The sequence below is a fragment of the Solanum tuberosum genome, unplaced genomic scaffold, assembly GCF_000226075.1.
Source record: "Solanum tuberosum cultivar DM 1-3 516 R44 unplaced genomic scaffold, SolTub_3.0 scf00021, whole genome shotgun sequence".
Classification (NCBI taxonomy): Eukaryota; Viridiplantae; Streptophyta; class Magnoliopsida; order Solanales; family Solanaceae; genus Solanum; species Solanum tuberosum.
In genome coordinates, this window is record NW_006238947.1 from 1,846,916 (window position 1) to 1,863,422 (window position 16,507).

General features: G+C 29.5%; 2 protein-coding genes across 2 annotated transcripts in view; both read left to right on the plus strand.

Moving 5' to 3' along the window:
• Window positions 1-16,507, plus strand: part of LOC102591404 (fatty acyl-CoA reductase 2-like) — a 41,430-nt gene that overhangs the window by 22,563 nt on the left and 2,360 nt on the right. The window lies entirely within an intron of this gene.
• LOC102591729 (fatty acyl-CoA reductase 2-like) lies at window positions 14,206-16,362 on the plus strand. The gene is made up of 6 exons (XM_015306005.1): window positions 14,206-14,462; window positions 14,927-15,030; window positions 15,342-15,541; window positions 15,631-15,731; window positions 15,914-16,126; window positions 16,197-16,362. Exons 1-5 carry the CDS (start codon window positions 14,333-14,335, stop codon window positions 16,045-16,047), a joined length of 669 nt encoding a protein of 222 aa, XP_015161491.1. The 5' UTR covers window positions 14,206-14,332; the 3' UTR covers window positions 16,048-16,126; window positions 16,197-16,362.

The following is a 16,507-nucleotide window of genomic DNA, read 5'->3' on the forward strand; positions in this document are numbered from 1 at the left end:
ACAGCGCGCGATACATCCCTCGAAATGGTACATCCTCTTTAATTTCTTATTCTTTCTCAATTCACATAACACTTGTCACAACCATGTCTCAGAACAATGCAGATGACATGTTCACACAAATAATGAGGAGATGACCATTTTCATAACATTGCACAATTCACAACAACACAATCATGATACAACATCAATAATGATTCAACAAACCTTTCAAACCATTCTCAACACATCACAAACAATTAATCACATTGCCTTTTATTACCCCTTATTCATCACTAGAATTAATCCAAGGTGGACAAGTCAACCCATCACCAACTCTCATTACCCCAAAACACATATTACAAGGAAATACACAAATTCTATACACTTAACAAGGGTTTAGAAATCCACTTGCCTCAAATAGTCGACCAATGACTACAAAACTTGAGCCTTCCTCTTTCTGTTGACTTCCAAATCAATTCAATCTATTTAAATAAATAATTACAATAAGTGTTCAAAACTAACAACACTCATATCACTACAGGTCTAGCCTAGACCCAAAAACTCACATCGAACCTATAATCAAGTCTAAGGTTAAATCATAACTTCTCTAAACACTAAAACCCTAATATTTTTCATATAATATAATATATTTAATATTTAATTACATATCTCAATTTCTCAAAACTTGAATTGTAACTTGATAACTACAAGAAAAGTTCCAAAATTGAAACCAATACATAGATAGTAACCTTACGGAAACCCTAACCCATATTTAAATCCAATCACCCCCTTATCATTGTAAAATTAGAAGCCCTCACTGGCCACCAAAATAATAAATAATAATAATAATAATAATAATAATAATTTACTCCTAACAATGGATAAAAGTGACGCTGCACAGCAGCAAACAAATTTGCCAAATTCTTGTAATCTCATGCCCCTTTTATACACACAAAATATGATATAATAATATGCTCCTCTTTTCATGTAATCCATTCTTACTCAATTAATGATGGTTCTCAGAATTGTGTCCTCCAACCCCAAAATAATTGTCGCCACTCCTATCACTCCTCTTTTCATGTAATCCATTCTTACTCAATTAATGATGGTTCTCAGAATTGTGTCCTCCAACCCCAAAATAATTGTCGCCACTCCTATCACAATTCATGTGCATCTAATTCCCATTACTATAATATTATTCTATATTCATATATATTATGCAGTAGAATTTATTTCTTATGGATATAGAAGTAAGCCTCTTACCTTGACGCGAACTGTCGAGGTTCCACGACGCTCTGCACAGGTAGTTTCTCCCTTCCTTTCTTTTCTTTTCCTAAATCCTAAATAAAATAACTAGGTATTCAAAATGGCAAATTACACTAACTTAATCTAATTATATGGAACAAATGGTATAAAATAATTAGGTATTTAAAGTGGCAAATTACACTAACTTAATCTAATTATATGGGTTAAGTGGTAAAGGTTATTAAATTAATTATAAACTTGGCCCAATAAGCATTAACTAAAATTAGTTATTTAATAATTAACCACCAATTAATTCACTCTAGTTAAACAAATATTCTAAATTTCCAAAAATGACATTCCGGGTCATTACAATTATAGTATATTCATGTAAACCATTATTAATTGTTAAAATAATTTACTTCTTAAAATATATCTCACCTAGTACAAGATACCTCATCATCAACCATATAAGTCATTGTATTTGCGTAGCTCAGTTAGAGGTTTTTGAGATGAAAAAACAAAAATAATTTTAGATGAAGACTAATTTTAATTTGTGGGTGGGAGGATTGAGTCTAAGATATAAATATTTTAAAATTTTAGTTTATTTGTGAGTTTATGTCTATATGACACAAAATACAAATAATTTATTTTGTATATCAACTATTCTTTTTCAAAAAATTTTTTTTTTTTACAAGAAAATAGAAAATTAGCTAAGAAATTTATTGGTAATCCCAATTGATATATTGCTAAAAAGTCTAGCTGATTAATTTTTTTAAATAATTTATCGCTAATTTATGACTGAATAGAATTAACTTGAAAATTCCATTGTTCAACTCCAAAATTATGTCTGTCATTAATTCCTTAATTTCTAATACAAAACAAAAGCGATATATATGGTAACATTTCTTTTCCACTATCAAATATTTTATAGTAATATTCTTCGAATTCACAAGTGTATTCTTGAATATAGCTCATTTTACAGATTTGTAATTTTTCTAATTGCTCTTTAGCTATGGTTCTTTTTTTTTTTCTCTACTATCAGTTACACTTCCTTGTCCTCCAAAGAATTCATTTGCTATATATTTTTTTAGGTTTGTAATACCTTCTTGTAAGGACCTTTTTAATCCTTCTATGGTATCGTTTTTTATTATTTTTACTGCATCTTTTGTTAGTCCAGACAACCAATCGTTTACTTTTCCTGTGAAAGTGTTTATCATTATGATGTATTTTTCTTTATCTGTATAACTTCCTTTTCCTAGTAAGAAATAAAGAAGTATATTTTGAGACCAAAGATCTAAATTTGTTTCTGGATCTCTTTTACAATCGAGATCTAGAAATTGTGTTCCTATATCTCCTGTTGGGAGTCTATTTGGCATAAATTTTGATTTATCATTATTATGATATTGTTTTATAAAATCTTTATTCTTTTTTGCTTTGTTTGCAAAAATTTTATCATTTTTTTCTGGTTCTTCCCATTCTTCTTTAATGGAAGACGATTCTCCTTCAAATTCTCCTTCAAATTTTCCTCGGGGTCCTCCTGTTTCCCCTTTGTTCATAAATTCTTTTATTTCTTCTTCTGAAAGATTTAGATCTACCATGGCATAAACTAGTTCATCTAGTTTATTCATTATTCTGAACTTCTTCTTCTGTTTGTTCAGATTTGTTTGTTGTTTCTGGATTATTTTCTGGATTTTCTCCTAGATTTTCTTCTTTATTTACTTTTTGTTTTTCTAGGAATTTTTGGATAAGCATTTCATCCATACTTCCTTTTTGATAAGTGTTTTTGCTAGCGAACTTTTTTGCTAGTAATTCATTTATATATTTTTGACTTATTCTTTTGTCAAGTTTTTCAGTTTTTTTTATTAAGTTTGTTATTCTTCCTGGAAGATTTTCTTTTATAGAAGTCATTTCTATTTCTATCATTTTTAGCCTGAGGGTAATTTGTTTATGACTTTCTATTAAGTCTTTTAATAATTCTGAAATTTCTTTTAGGCTCATATTTATTCTGAAAAATAATAATCAGAGGTATTCGTATCATTTATTTCATCCAAAAAATTATAATGTAATTCATATAATTCTTCTTCGAATTTATTTCTTAACGTAATTATAGTTAAGATTTTTCTTCTAAGATCTTCATCTAAAGGCTTAACTACCTGTAATATTGCTATTAAAGTTTCTTTTTCTATATACCATATGGGTTTTACTAGAGTAAAATCTAGTTCCATAGTTGCTTTAGTAGTTGGCTCTGATACCAATAAATTCTTGCTGTTTTAAAATAGGGTTGCGGATAATTTATGCTGTAAAAAGCACACAATTTTTTAAAATTATTTGAGCATCTCTATAACATAACTGCTCATTTATTCTAAGCAATTTCATTTCGTAAATTGCTATAATCAACTTTGTTGATGGTAAACAAGTACTCATATATGCTTTTTCCATTTCAGGAAGGGCTCTATTGATATGATGGATAGCTATGCGATGTTTCCATGCTCTCCTTATAATTAAATGCACATGACGCTGTATATGTTTCATATGAATATGATTAATAATTTAGTTTGTAAATGTTCATGTATATGCTTTTAGCATGGATATAACTATGCTTCATAACTGTAATTCTATGATTTTTAATTCCCTATAGGTACTAAGTAATTCTTTATATGTTTAAGTATGTATATAATATGATATAGTATGCTTTGCAAACTAATAACATGAATAAAAAGTTTGCGTGTATACCTTTATTCCTTTTGTCGATGTACAGTTCTTATCACTACTGCAGTAGTTCTCCCTTTAGGCCATGAACAATAGTTTCGCCCTATGACCTCAGTCTTGGCTACTTTGTTACTGTTCCTCCCTAAGGCTGAAGATCGCAACCTTCACTTAAGACTATTAATGGAGTTTGAAGAAGAGAAGTATAAAAACCAACCTTTTATTTCATATTATAAATTTTTACAAGCACACCATACATATTATATCTATACTCACAACATATTAGAATACTTTTCCCTGACGGTAGGAGTTTCTACTCACTATCAAAAGAGGTACCTAACATTTTTCTTAGATGGGTGTTTCTCAGAAAATGCAGTCTGCCTCTAAAGTATGAAGTTCCTCTCCTTTTATAGATGGAAGGAGGGACTTATTACAAAAAAGTTATTAATTTAGGGGCCTCCCTAAACTAATACATAATTATCTTCTAGTCCTTCATTGATTGCCTCAATGTGTTGGATGAAGATTCCTTGTGATAAGATAATGGACGGCTCCATTTTCTTCTTTTGAGTAATTGGCCGACAAGATGTGACCTTTCTTTTTGACTTAAGAGAAAAGAAAGATTCCTCTTATGCCTCTATCTTTTGACGTAAGTGCTTACGTCATTCTTTGCTAACCGATGTAATTGCTTACATCATTCCACACTTGGTAAATGTTTGTGTTCCAAAAAATTTACAAGCCATCTTCCATGTTTCTTCTGTGGCTTCCAGCCTGTGAGTTTCAAAATCTAAGATTTTTTCTCTTAGAACTCGTGACTTTGTTTTTCCCTTGACTAGGAGCATCCAAGTAGCTGTATGATCTATCACTTGGAAATATTTGTCATAATATCTTTTAAGAATAAAATACAGAGCTTTGATTCTCAAGGCTCTTCTAGTCTGAATCCATTTTTTATTTAAATGGGGTAGTTTTTTGTCAACACCAGTGGCTTTGACATTAAAACTTTTCAATTTTTCCATCGTAATGAAATTAATCGTTGGAAAATATGATTGAAGGTCTTTCCCTTCCATAGCTATGCTAAAGAAACGACAATAAACACCTTCTCCTTCAGCGAACTTTTTTATCGATATCACCAGTTGAGATGGTAACTGAGATAATTCTTGTAGATCAGGTTTTGCATAAACTCGATCTAAGTATCCATATTCGAATAATTGGGCCGCAAATCCTGCTGATCCATTTGGAAATATAGAAATTCTAGGAAATAAACTGGTTGTTCCTAAAACTCCATATGTTTCTCCACTTTTAGCTGGGAGATTATAAATATCTTTCGTAAATTTAAGATATTCTTCTTCTTTTGGGTTTTGCTTTCCGACCTAAAAAGAAGAAAACACTTTTGTTCCTGATGGAACTTTGTTAGTAATCATTTTTTCTGGTTTCCCAGAAATGATTTTTTCAGCTATTGCTGAGGATGAGCTTTTTTCTTCTTTCGAAGATGAAGCTTCATTTGCTCGGCTTTTTCCTTCGTCTTTTGACTTGGGAATCGGCATATCTGTGCTTACCGTCGAGATGTTTTTGGCACTAGGTGCTAGTGGGACATCTCCTGCCACTTTGTTGGGAGTAATATTCCCTGTAGGATTTGAATTCCTTTTTGGACTTGTATCCAAGTGTTCACCAAGAGCAAGAATTCACTCATGTTTTCGTCATGTTCATTGCTGAGTTGATTGAGTTCAAACTGTAAATTTCTTGCCTGTTCAGTCAAGCTTATCAAGTTGTCTCTAATATTAAATAACTTTTGGCTTTTATTATCAATGGACTCAGCCATTATTTGCATTTTGTCATATATCCTATTGATTAGGATCTGGGTGCGATTGTCCATATTGGACATTTCTTGAAAGAAAATCTGCAAAAAAGTTGTCAGTTCCTTTAATATATTCTATCTTGAATGTATAGAAAGATAATAAAACTTGCCACCTATGCAACCTTCTCTATTGAGGTTCTGACGGAAGTTTATTAAATATTAGACCTGACACCTGTGTATTATCAGTTCTAATAACGAATTGTTTTGGTAAAAGGAAAGTAGAAAATTTTTTAATTCCCCTGACAATGGCTAATAATTCCTTTTCATTTGTGGAATATCTTGTTTCTGCATCATTGAAGGTACCACTTGTGTACCTGCAAATTTCATTTAAGTCGGTTTGCAATAATGCTCCCCAATGATAGTCAGACACATCTGTTTGTAAGACAAGATTATCATTGTCGTCTGGTAATCTAAGTTTAGGCAACTTAGCACATTCTTCTTTTAGACTTTTAATACACTGTGTGTGTGCTTCTGTCCATCCAAGTCTATTGGATTTTCTTATTAATTTTTGTAGTATATTTCATTTTTTAGCTAAATTCGGAATAAATTCTCCTGCGTAATTTAGACAACCTAGAAATCTTTGTATTTCTTGTTTTGTTGTCAATTTGTCAGGAAATTCTATAATTTTCTTAGAAATGTGAGCTTGGAGTTCTATTCCATTTTTCGAAATAATCATTCCTAAGAATTCTATTTCATTTTTATTGATGTCAGCCTTTTTCAGGCTTAACACAATTCCATTTTTTAAACAAATTTTTGAAAATTCTTTCAGATGTCTCAAATGTTCTTCATATGTTTTAGAACATATTAAAATGTCATATATATAGACAATTAAAAATTCTTTTTCAGAGAATATTTTATCCATTTTTCTTTGGAATATTTGTGGGGCATTTTTTAGTCCAAAAGGCATTACCAACCACTCATAATGTCCATTCGGAGTACTGAAAGCAGTTAACTGAATTGAGTTTTCTGCTAATTTTATTTGCCAAAAACCACTTTTGCAGTCGAATTTTGAGAAATAAGTTTTTCCTTTTGCAAGGTTTATTAGATTATTTTTATTTGGGATAAAATATCCATCAAATAAGCAATTTTTATTTTAGCTCTTTATAGTTTATTACCATTCGAGCTTTTCCTCTTTTTATTTCAGCATGGTTTCTTACCATAAACGCTGGGCTACTATGAGGACTTTTACTTATTCTTATTAATTTTTAAGTTGAGCAATTCTTTGATTTGAATTTTAAATTCAATTTTATCATCTTCGTTGTAGAGCATAGGTTTGACTCTAATGATTACACTAGGGTCTTTTAAGGTTAAAGTTGCCCTTTCATGACTTTGTTCCCATTTTTCTAATGGATTTTCTCCATAAGATTTTTGTAAATTTTCTTTAATCTTTTCTAGATTAAGACACTTACAAGTAATCTTTCTTAGATTTTCTAAGTATTTTCTTTTGAATTTCCCGTTATCTTTTTCAAGATTATAAGGATTTTGTCTTCTTGGGACTTTTATAAAATGTCCGCAAGGGGTCTTTAGGCTTATCATGTATAATGTTTGATGATAATCCTGAAACTTTTGTAGAAAATCATTTCCTAATAATAGATCTGTTTCCAGTTTATCATAAGCAAATAATTTATTTATTGAAACAATTTTTTATCCTAAAATTATTTCTACATTTTCTTTTGACTTATCAAGGCTCTCTTTATCTCCTGTGATCCCAATCATAGTGATATTATTATTTTTTTTGTCCCAATCTTTTATTTAAAAAGATTTTTCTAGACTTGCTTTAGACCCATTGTCTATTTGACAACATGTTGTAATTTTAGTATCATAGAAAGTTAATTCTATGAAAACAGATACTTTGAAACTAGTTTCTTTTGGCATTTACATTTTTGGTAAAAAACATGTTTCACCTTTGTAAGATATTTCTATTCCGTTTCTCCATACTGTAATCTTCAATACTATTTAGGAAAAGATTTCCTAAGATTAGATCTTGATCACTTTCATGATCAGTAATATAACATGGAACTGTTATTCTTATTGTATCTAGTTGGATTGGTAACTTTACCATATTTTTACAACTAAAGTTGCTTCCTTCGAAAGTTTTATAATTGTATTGTTTTCCTTCGTATATTGATAATCCATCTAGGATTATACCTTTTACATGATTAGCTGTTGCTCCAGTTTGTATCAAGATACCTTGATTTTTCCATTCAATTCCATTAAAAATCCTTCCTTTTATTCTAGTAACATCGGTTGTTTCTAGATTTTTTGTAGGATATCTGTTAGATATGCTTTTCTTAATAGAATTTCTTCCATATTCTATGGAGAGTCTAGGGTTACTAGAACTTCCTATTTCTTGTGTTTTTCCAAACTGAATTTCATATTCGTCCGGAATTTGCGCTTGCTGAATTTCTGCTTCAACAATTCGTGCTATTCCTGCACATTCTTGATCTATTTCAATCATTTCTTTGTTTTTATAAACTTTTCCATAATTGAATTTGTAACTGTGTACAATGCTTGGTAATATATACTCATTATATGATTACCTAGTTTAAATAGATCTTTTCTTTTAATTTGGAAATGTAAACTCAATGCATCATTAAAGTCAGTCTCTTTGAGTGAGATACAATATTTTGGATAATATGTAAAGAGAAGCTTTGTATAAGCAAGATTTCCCTCTACTATATCAAGATTTCCTTCTCTTGAGTTTATAAATCTTTCATCTGATAGATTTATAACTATCGGGCAATTAATTCCCTCTTTAAAAGTCGATTTGACTAATATTTGGATTCCTCCTAGATGAACATAGTTCATTTTTTTCCTTTTCTTTGCAGGAATTTTCCTAAGAATTTGGTCTATCATGGGTTTTGTTAACAGATTTAATTTATGTTTACCTGTTGTTTGGGTAATCTCTATTACCTTTTCTATTTCCTGATATTCATGATAGGAAATTTTATCTCTTGCAAACATCCTTTGCATTCTACTTAATATGTTATCTTCTGTTTTGAGATTTAGTTTTAATCCTTGGATTTTTCTGAAAGTTTCTCCTTCAAAGGTAGCTTTTAAAGCGTATCCTCTGTGATCTTCTTCAGTTTCTAAGATTTGAACTGAATCTTCTTTTTCTTGAATTTCCTTACTCATTTAGTTAGAGTCTTTTGAACTAGTTGAGTATTCTTCATAAATTTCATCGAATAAGTCTTCACTTTCTATTGATTTTATGGATTCAAGATCCGAATCAATTTCTATTCTGTCAATTGTTGAGATTTTTACTACTTCTTTTGTTACATTCGTAACTTTTATGACCTTCTTCGCCACAATTATAACACTTGCATTTCTCTGCAGGTTTTGTTTTCTTAAATTCTTTTTTCTTTTTATAATACCTTTTTCTAGGTACATAATTTTGTTTGGAAATTTTTTTCCTTTTTATTAAACCTTTTCTTAATTTTCTTTTCTTATAAGGCTTATCGTTGCATCCCCATTGGGTAGCTGCATTTGTATCTAGGCAGTAGATTTGGGTATTAATCCTTTTAGCTTTTCTTTGTATGTTGTGTGACATACATAAATGACCTAATCTATTTTTTAGGAAACTTATTCTTTGACCAAGAGTGTCTCCCTTTTTATCTTCTTTTTCGATATATATATATATATATATTTCTAAGGCAACTTGCGATCCTTTAGTGTATTCCACGTTTCCTCCAAACAATGCTATAAAAGATTCTTCCAACGCATCAATACAATAGATTCAACAAATATGTATTGCGTCACCCTTATATTTCGTTAGGTAATGATCAGTGGCGGATTCATGATTTTTTTAAAATGATTCGAAATTAAATTGAAAAATAAAAATATAGTGCTTAGTATTTAAATTTGAAACCTCAAAGTGATTTTTGAATTTTCTAAACCACTAAGTTAACCTTTAATCTGGTGTTCACGAGATTAAAACCTACCTATATATATATATAGTGTAATTTTTCATCGAGAGACAAAATTCTGAAGTGCTCAATTATCAAGAAAAATATCTAATAGATAAGGATGATTAAGTAAACTATATCTTCTATTTTTTATTTTTTTAATAAACGTGAAATGAGCTAAAGGTAACATGAATAATTGGATATTACAGTTGTTATGAATCTTGGAATACCTCTCCAGCTGTTACAGGTTGTTATGAATCTTCTACTCTAAATTTTGTTAACATATTTAATTAATTGCATAAACTTGATCTCATCACCAATAAATTTGTGCTAATTAACAATTATATATTCCAAGTAGGCTAAAAAAACAAGTATTCTCTCAACATGATTCTAGCTTACTCCTAACGTTTAGGGCTTTTGGCTTTTGGGAAGGGTTACACTTTTCAATATAGTATTTGAGAAGGCGAACATCCTATATGTTGAAGCCTCTCCGTCTTCAGAAAAAATAAAACCACACGTGATCGAGGGTGCATATATGTTTTCAAATATTATTAAGTAATTAACAAATATGTTCTCTTTTAGCTCTTTAAATTTAACTTTAGATGAAATTGTCACACGCTTCTATCACACGTTTCCTCCAAACAATGCTAAAAAGATATTCCAATGCATCAAAACAACTAGACAAGATCCAACAGAATCCATATATTCGAGGATGGTACAAACATATAAGTGATTTAAAATTAAAATTGAAGGAACGTTAAATTTCAATAAAATATTTTTTTTAGAAGTCATACTGGTCTAGGCCTAAAGTGCACATATCACTAGCGGGGCTAGACTGTTACAATAATGGATTATGTTTCTTTTTAAGATTAGAGGTGGATTATGTTTCTTTTTTAAGATTAGAGGTGGATTATGTTTCTTCTTTAAGATTAGAGGAAGATGTATCATTATTTTAAACAATGCATTAATTGGCTAGCTGTTACAGATTCTCTAGGATATTGATGGTTAAGAAAAGACTATTAAAAGTAATTAAACAACTTAGTGTCAAATACATCGCAAATTAAAATCACTATTAAAAGTAAAAGATTCTTTCATGGCAAATTAATAGAAAATTTGTGTTATAAACATAATTTTCTCACCTCATTCTCATTATTTGGATCACTGGAAAAAAGCATAGCTGAAAACAAATTCTTATTGAAATACTCGAAAATTTCATAATTTTCTCTATGAAAATACTATTATTTTTTTATGGAGTAATATGCCACAAATACAATAAATTATAATAGATTACAATTGATCAACAAAATGAAATAATTAATAAATAATCATTTAGGCTGAGGCGCAAATATCTCGCTCTCTTTAAGGAGATTCACTCTCACTGCGGCATAATCTACAGTCTACACCGATCCAACAGTTCATTCTTGGCTTGTCCTTTCAGCATACAACAACCCAACAACCCAACAACCCAACAACCCAACAACCCAACAACCCAACAACCCAACAACCCAACAACCCAACAACCCAACAACCCAACAACCCAACAACCCAACAACCCAACAACCCAACAACCCAACAACCCAACAACCCAACAACCCAACAACCCAACAACCCAACAACCCAACAACCCAACAACCCAACAACCCAACAACCCAACAACCCAACAACCCAACAACCCAACAACCCAACAACCCAACAACGTAGTATAACTCAAGCAACTCCGGATTAGTTGAAGAGTCAAAGTTCCACAAAAAGAACATCTTCCTTCAACATATAATTACTCTCTTTCGTATAGTGAATTAGTTGAAGACTTAGTAGGCGTTTGGCCATGCTATACCGTATCACGATATGGTATCGTGAGATGGAATCAATGTTTGGACATGCGATTTTACGCTGATTCCATCTCATGATTCCATTTAATAAGATGTGATTCTATATTCTCCATAAACCATGATATGGAAATTCCATATCATGATTTGAGATATTTTAATACAAAAAATTGATCCACGAGTTTATATTTTTGTTTAAAACAACCCTACATTTATATCTACTAACCATTTATTTCATATGTAAATAAAATATATAATCACATCATTACTTTTTAAAATTTATTATTCTCACCGACATAAAATTTATTATTCTCACCAACATATAGTCACTTTAACTCACACCAACCGATTGTTAAAGTGATGAAATATTATGGTCTATGAGCATGAAAATATAGTTGCGGATGATATTGACAAACAAATGGCTCAAAGTAACAATGTTGGTTCGTCTTCTTGGTCACATGATCGAGAAATGCAAGTTCAACGTGAGGAAATTGTCCGTACTATGTGGGAGGATTATATTAAAGCCTAGTACACTACAATTTATGTTCAATTTATTTTTTATTAAATTAAAGTTAGATGAAACAATTACTTAAGTGGAGAACAAATAGCTTTGTAATAATTTATTATGCAATTTTATAAAATTTTGTTTATTTGATAAGATTGGATAAACAATTGGGGCTATTTTAATAGTTTTACAACTTATGTGATTTTTATGTTTATGAGAAAATATACTAACACAAAAATTTCATATCGCATGTACAAACAAAACTTCAATTTCATCTCATGATTCCATATCATGATATCATATCGCATTACGGGCCCTTAAAATATTATTGTTTGTCTTAACTCTCTCTTTCACTACACTAACTCAATATATATACACAATACAACATTTCTCATCTTTTCTTACTTTCTTTCTCATATCTATCTCTTGTTTTCCCAACCCAAATGAAGACCATCACTATTTATAGGGGAGGAAATCTTCCTTGCAATGAATAAGAAGATTATGTAAATTAGGTAAATGAATGGTCCAACTATTACGTAAGTTACGAGGGATAATTAGGTAGAATAATAAGTGAAATGAAGAGTTGGTGGTTACAAGACATACTAACCAATAATGACCACATTCTTTGACAGTTGATAGTTGATGAGAGTAAAGAGACACAAATGTAATGTCGACATAACATGATACATAAATGTAACATATGATATGTTTTTATTAATATTAAAATGTCACACTAACATTTTTTCTTTTCTCTCTGATTCAATCAAAATATGCGTGAAAATAACTAGTGTATATTTTTTAATGAAATTTTTTAATAATATGTTATATTATACTCGCTTCATCCCATGCATATTAGTTAATCATCTTACATTACTAAAAAGAATTATTTCATATTAGTTCATGTTCACCTTATTAAATAAAAAATGCATTAATTAATTTTTTCCTATATTATCCTTGCAATTAATTCTTTTTTCAAAGAGTTTACATTTGTTTGTAAAATTTTCAATAAGTTTTTTAAGGGGTGAAATAGTAAAATTTATCTTCTTATTTACGATTTTTTAATATGTATATAAAAAAAATGATGAACTAATATGAGATGAAGTGAGAAATATATCGACTTAGGGTTCTCTTTCAATGTCATCAAGTACGTACCTACGTTCACGAAGAATATTAGTGGAATAAGCAATATTATTATATATTGTATAGAAATTTAATATCTCTGTAAAATCGATTGCAATCTCCAATAACAAATAATTAGTCTCTTGAGCTATGTTGAGCATTACTCTTAATTTTTATTTAATCCCCCTGTCCTTAATTACTTGTCTACTTTTTTTTTTTTTAGTTATCTCTAATTGTTTGTTCATTTTGACAAATCAAGAAAGGATAAAAAATTTTACCTATTAAACCCTCAATTAATTGTTTTGAAAAATGTAGAATTTCTTGAAAATCTTAAGTTTTTAATTCATCCACTTCATAATTAATAGGGGTAAAATGGTAAACTCACTATGTCGATTATAATTTTCTTAATAGGTGTGTCAATTTAAAAGTGGACAAGCAATCACGGACAGAGGGAGTACATTATTAATTAATTGCTTAAACTTGATCTCACCAATATATATTTGTGCTAATTAACAATTATATACTCCAAGTAGGCTAAAATCACAACTGTCCAGTACTCCTTAACATGATTTTAGCTTAGGGTTACTAATAATTCAATCCTAATTAACCCTTGGCCTTCCTGATTAGGAAGACACGATTACACTCTTCAACATGGTATTAGAGAATCGTACGTCCTAGCTACGTTAAAGTCTCTCCGTCTCAAGAAAGAATCAAGCTACACGTGAGGGGCGCGCATGTTGAAAACATTAGTAAGATATTAAAAATATGCTCCATTTAATAAGTTAAATACAATTTTAGATGAGATTGTCAGACCTTCAACATTTTCAGAGAAAACAATAATGTTTGAATTAGAATTTAAGAATTTAAATTAAGTAAATCTCAGGAGAAAATAATTAAAAGATTTGGTCAATATATATACAATATTACTTTATTCATCAAGTGACACATTAAAAAAATAATTTTTTGGCTCTATAAATAGAGAAGAACATTATAGCTTCTATCCCACAACTTCTCTTTATTTAATTTTTTGCTAATTGCCAATATGCTTCTCTCCAAAAATATTTTCTCTCTTAACACAAGGGAATTATCACCAACTAAATTATTTTCTAAAAAATATTTTTCTTCTAGGTTTGAATATAGTAACAATATTTCATCATTTGAAAATCAAAAAATAGCTAGAACAAAATTGTTTTGCATGAAATCTGAAAATGTAGGACACCATCAACTTAAAATCATGCATGGTAATGATAATGGCATAGGGATTGTTGAGTTTTTCGAAGGGAAAAATATTCTTGTCACTGGTGCTACAGGGTTCCTAGCAAAAGGTATATATATATATATATATATATATATATATATTATATACACTTACAGTATAAATACTATATTTTTTTTAATACGACTTATGGATTTTAACTATATTATACTTGTTTTCATTTTATGTGATATATTTTGAGTCGACATGAAATTTAATAGAGAAAAGAACATTTTAAAAATGTATCTATTTTTTGGACATATTACCTTGGTGTATGCGTCACATAAAATGGGACAAAAGAGTAGCATGTCAGTTACCATTAATTTCTATTATTGTTAAGAGATTTATACGTAATTACCTAAGAAGTGATCTGATTGTGTAAATATTTGTGAGGTGTCAGGTATATACTTATACTATATATATATTTGACATAGTTCAAAGACAAATTCAACCCTTTTCTCTAGACATTTTCCAATAACATGATATATTTTTTTATTTTTTATTTTTGCAGCTTTTTTTTATTTTTTTTTGCAGCTTTGATTGAAAAAATGTTGAGAACAACACCAAAGGTAAACAAGATCTATTTGCTCATCAGGGCAAAGGATAAGGAAGCTGCATTTCACAGATTAAAAGCTGAAGTATGTTTAAAATTCTTTCTTCTATAAATTTGCCGACGAAAGATTTTCAATTGACCATCCTTTTGACGATTGTATATACCTAGTCCGGAGCCTCCCTTATCCAAACAAGTGTCAATTGACATACTTTTGTCAAAAAATTACAATGCACATATATAGTTAATTGTTGTGATCCTTCGAAAAACAAAATATGATAATTTGAGACATGCAAAAGGAATATTTTGACTTTTCTTATTGAAAATTCCAACTTAGTCACTGACTAGCTGATAATGTGAACCGACTATTTACACCTTGATTTTGTTTAAAAATTTCAGATTATGGAGTCAGAATTATTCAAATGCCTAGAAGAAATGCATGGTGAAACCTACAAGTTATTCATACAAAATAAATTGATTCCTATAGTTGGAAATATATATGAGCCAAATCTTGGTATGGATATTATTACTAGTGACAAAATTGCTCAAGAAATTGATTTGATTGTTGACTCTGCAGCCATCACTACATTTGATGAGAGGTTAATTCTTTCTCTTTAATAAATAAATAATTATCTACTATAGTATATTTAATTAACATTTTTTTTTTTGGTTTTATATATGTTTCTAGGTATGATTTAGCTCTTGATGCTAATGTGAATGGTCCATATCAACTCATGATGTTTGCAAAGAAATGCAAGAAACTTAAACTTCTTATGCATTATTCTACCGGTATGACCTGATTGAGTTTAAGTTATATATATTTATAATATGAATCTTATAATTTTTTTTAAACAGTTTTATATATGCATTGTCTGTATATAGATTTTTATACTATCATGTTATGTTGACTTATAACAACAAATAATTTTTCTTAGTACAATATTGAATTTATTTATTTATTTTGTTTAAAGCATTTGCCAATGGAGAAAGAGAAGGATTAATATTGGAGAAGCCTTTTACAATGGGAGAAAGCATAACAAAGGAAAAATCACTTCAATTTCTCCTTATACTAATTTTCCATCATTGGATGCTCACAATGAAATGAATTTGATTTCAAAGTTGAAGAACAATATTACAAATAATATTGGTTTGGAACAAATAATGAAGGATTTTGGACTTGAGAGGTATTTAATTTTTCTCTCTTTATATAAATATAATATTATTAAAATTAATTAATGTTTATTGATTAAATAGGGCAAAGTTATATGGATGGCAAGATACATATTCATTTACAAAGGCAATTGGTGAAATGATGATAAATAATATGAGAGATGAAATTCCAATACTTATTATTCGTCCCTCTGGAATAACAAGTAGCTATAAAGAACCTTTTCCTGGATGGATACAAGGATTCAGGTATATCGACGATCACTTAAATTTGTTAGTAAGTTTTATTTAGATATTTGAATTATATTATGTTTTAATTGAACATCTAAATACATGATAAAATATTCATATTAGACACTTCTGACTGTTGAAGATTTTTTTTTTTGTATGTGTTCACA

Excerpts from the sequence above, each read along its gene's own strand:
- LOC102591729 (XM_015306005.1), top strand. The coding sequence starts at position 14,333 with ATGAAATCTGAAAATGTAGGACACCATCAACTTAAAATCATGCATGGT. Across the intron at positions 14,463-14,926 it reads TACAGGGTTCCTAGCAAAAG|CTTTGATTGAAAAAATGTTG; the intron begins GTATATATATAT and ends TTTTTTTTGCAG. Across the intron at positions 15,031-15,341 it reads TTCACAGATTAAAAGCTGAA|ATTATGGAGTCAGAATTATT; the intron begins GTATGTTTAAAA and ends TAAAAATTTCAG.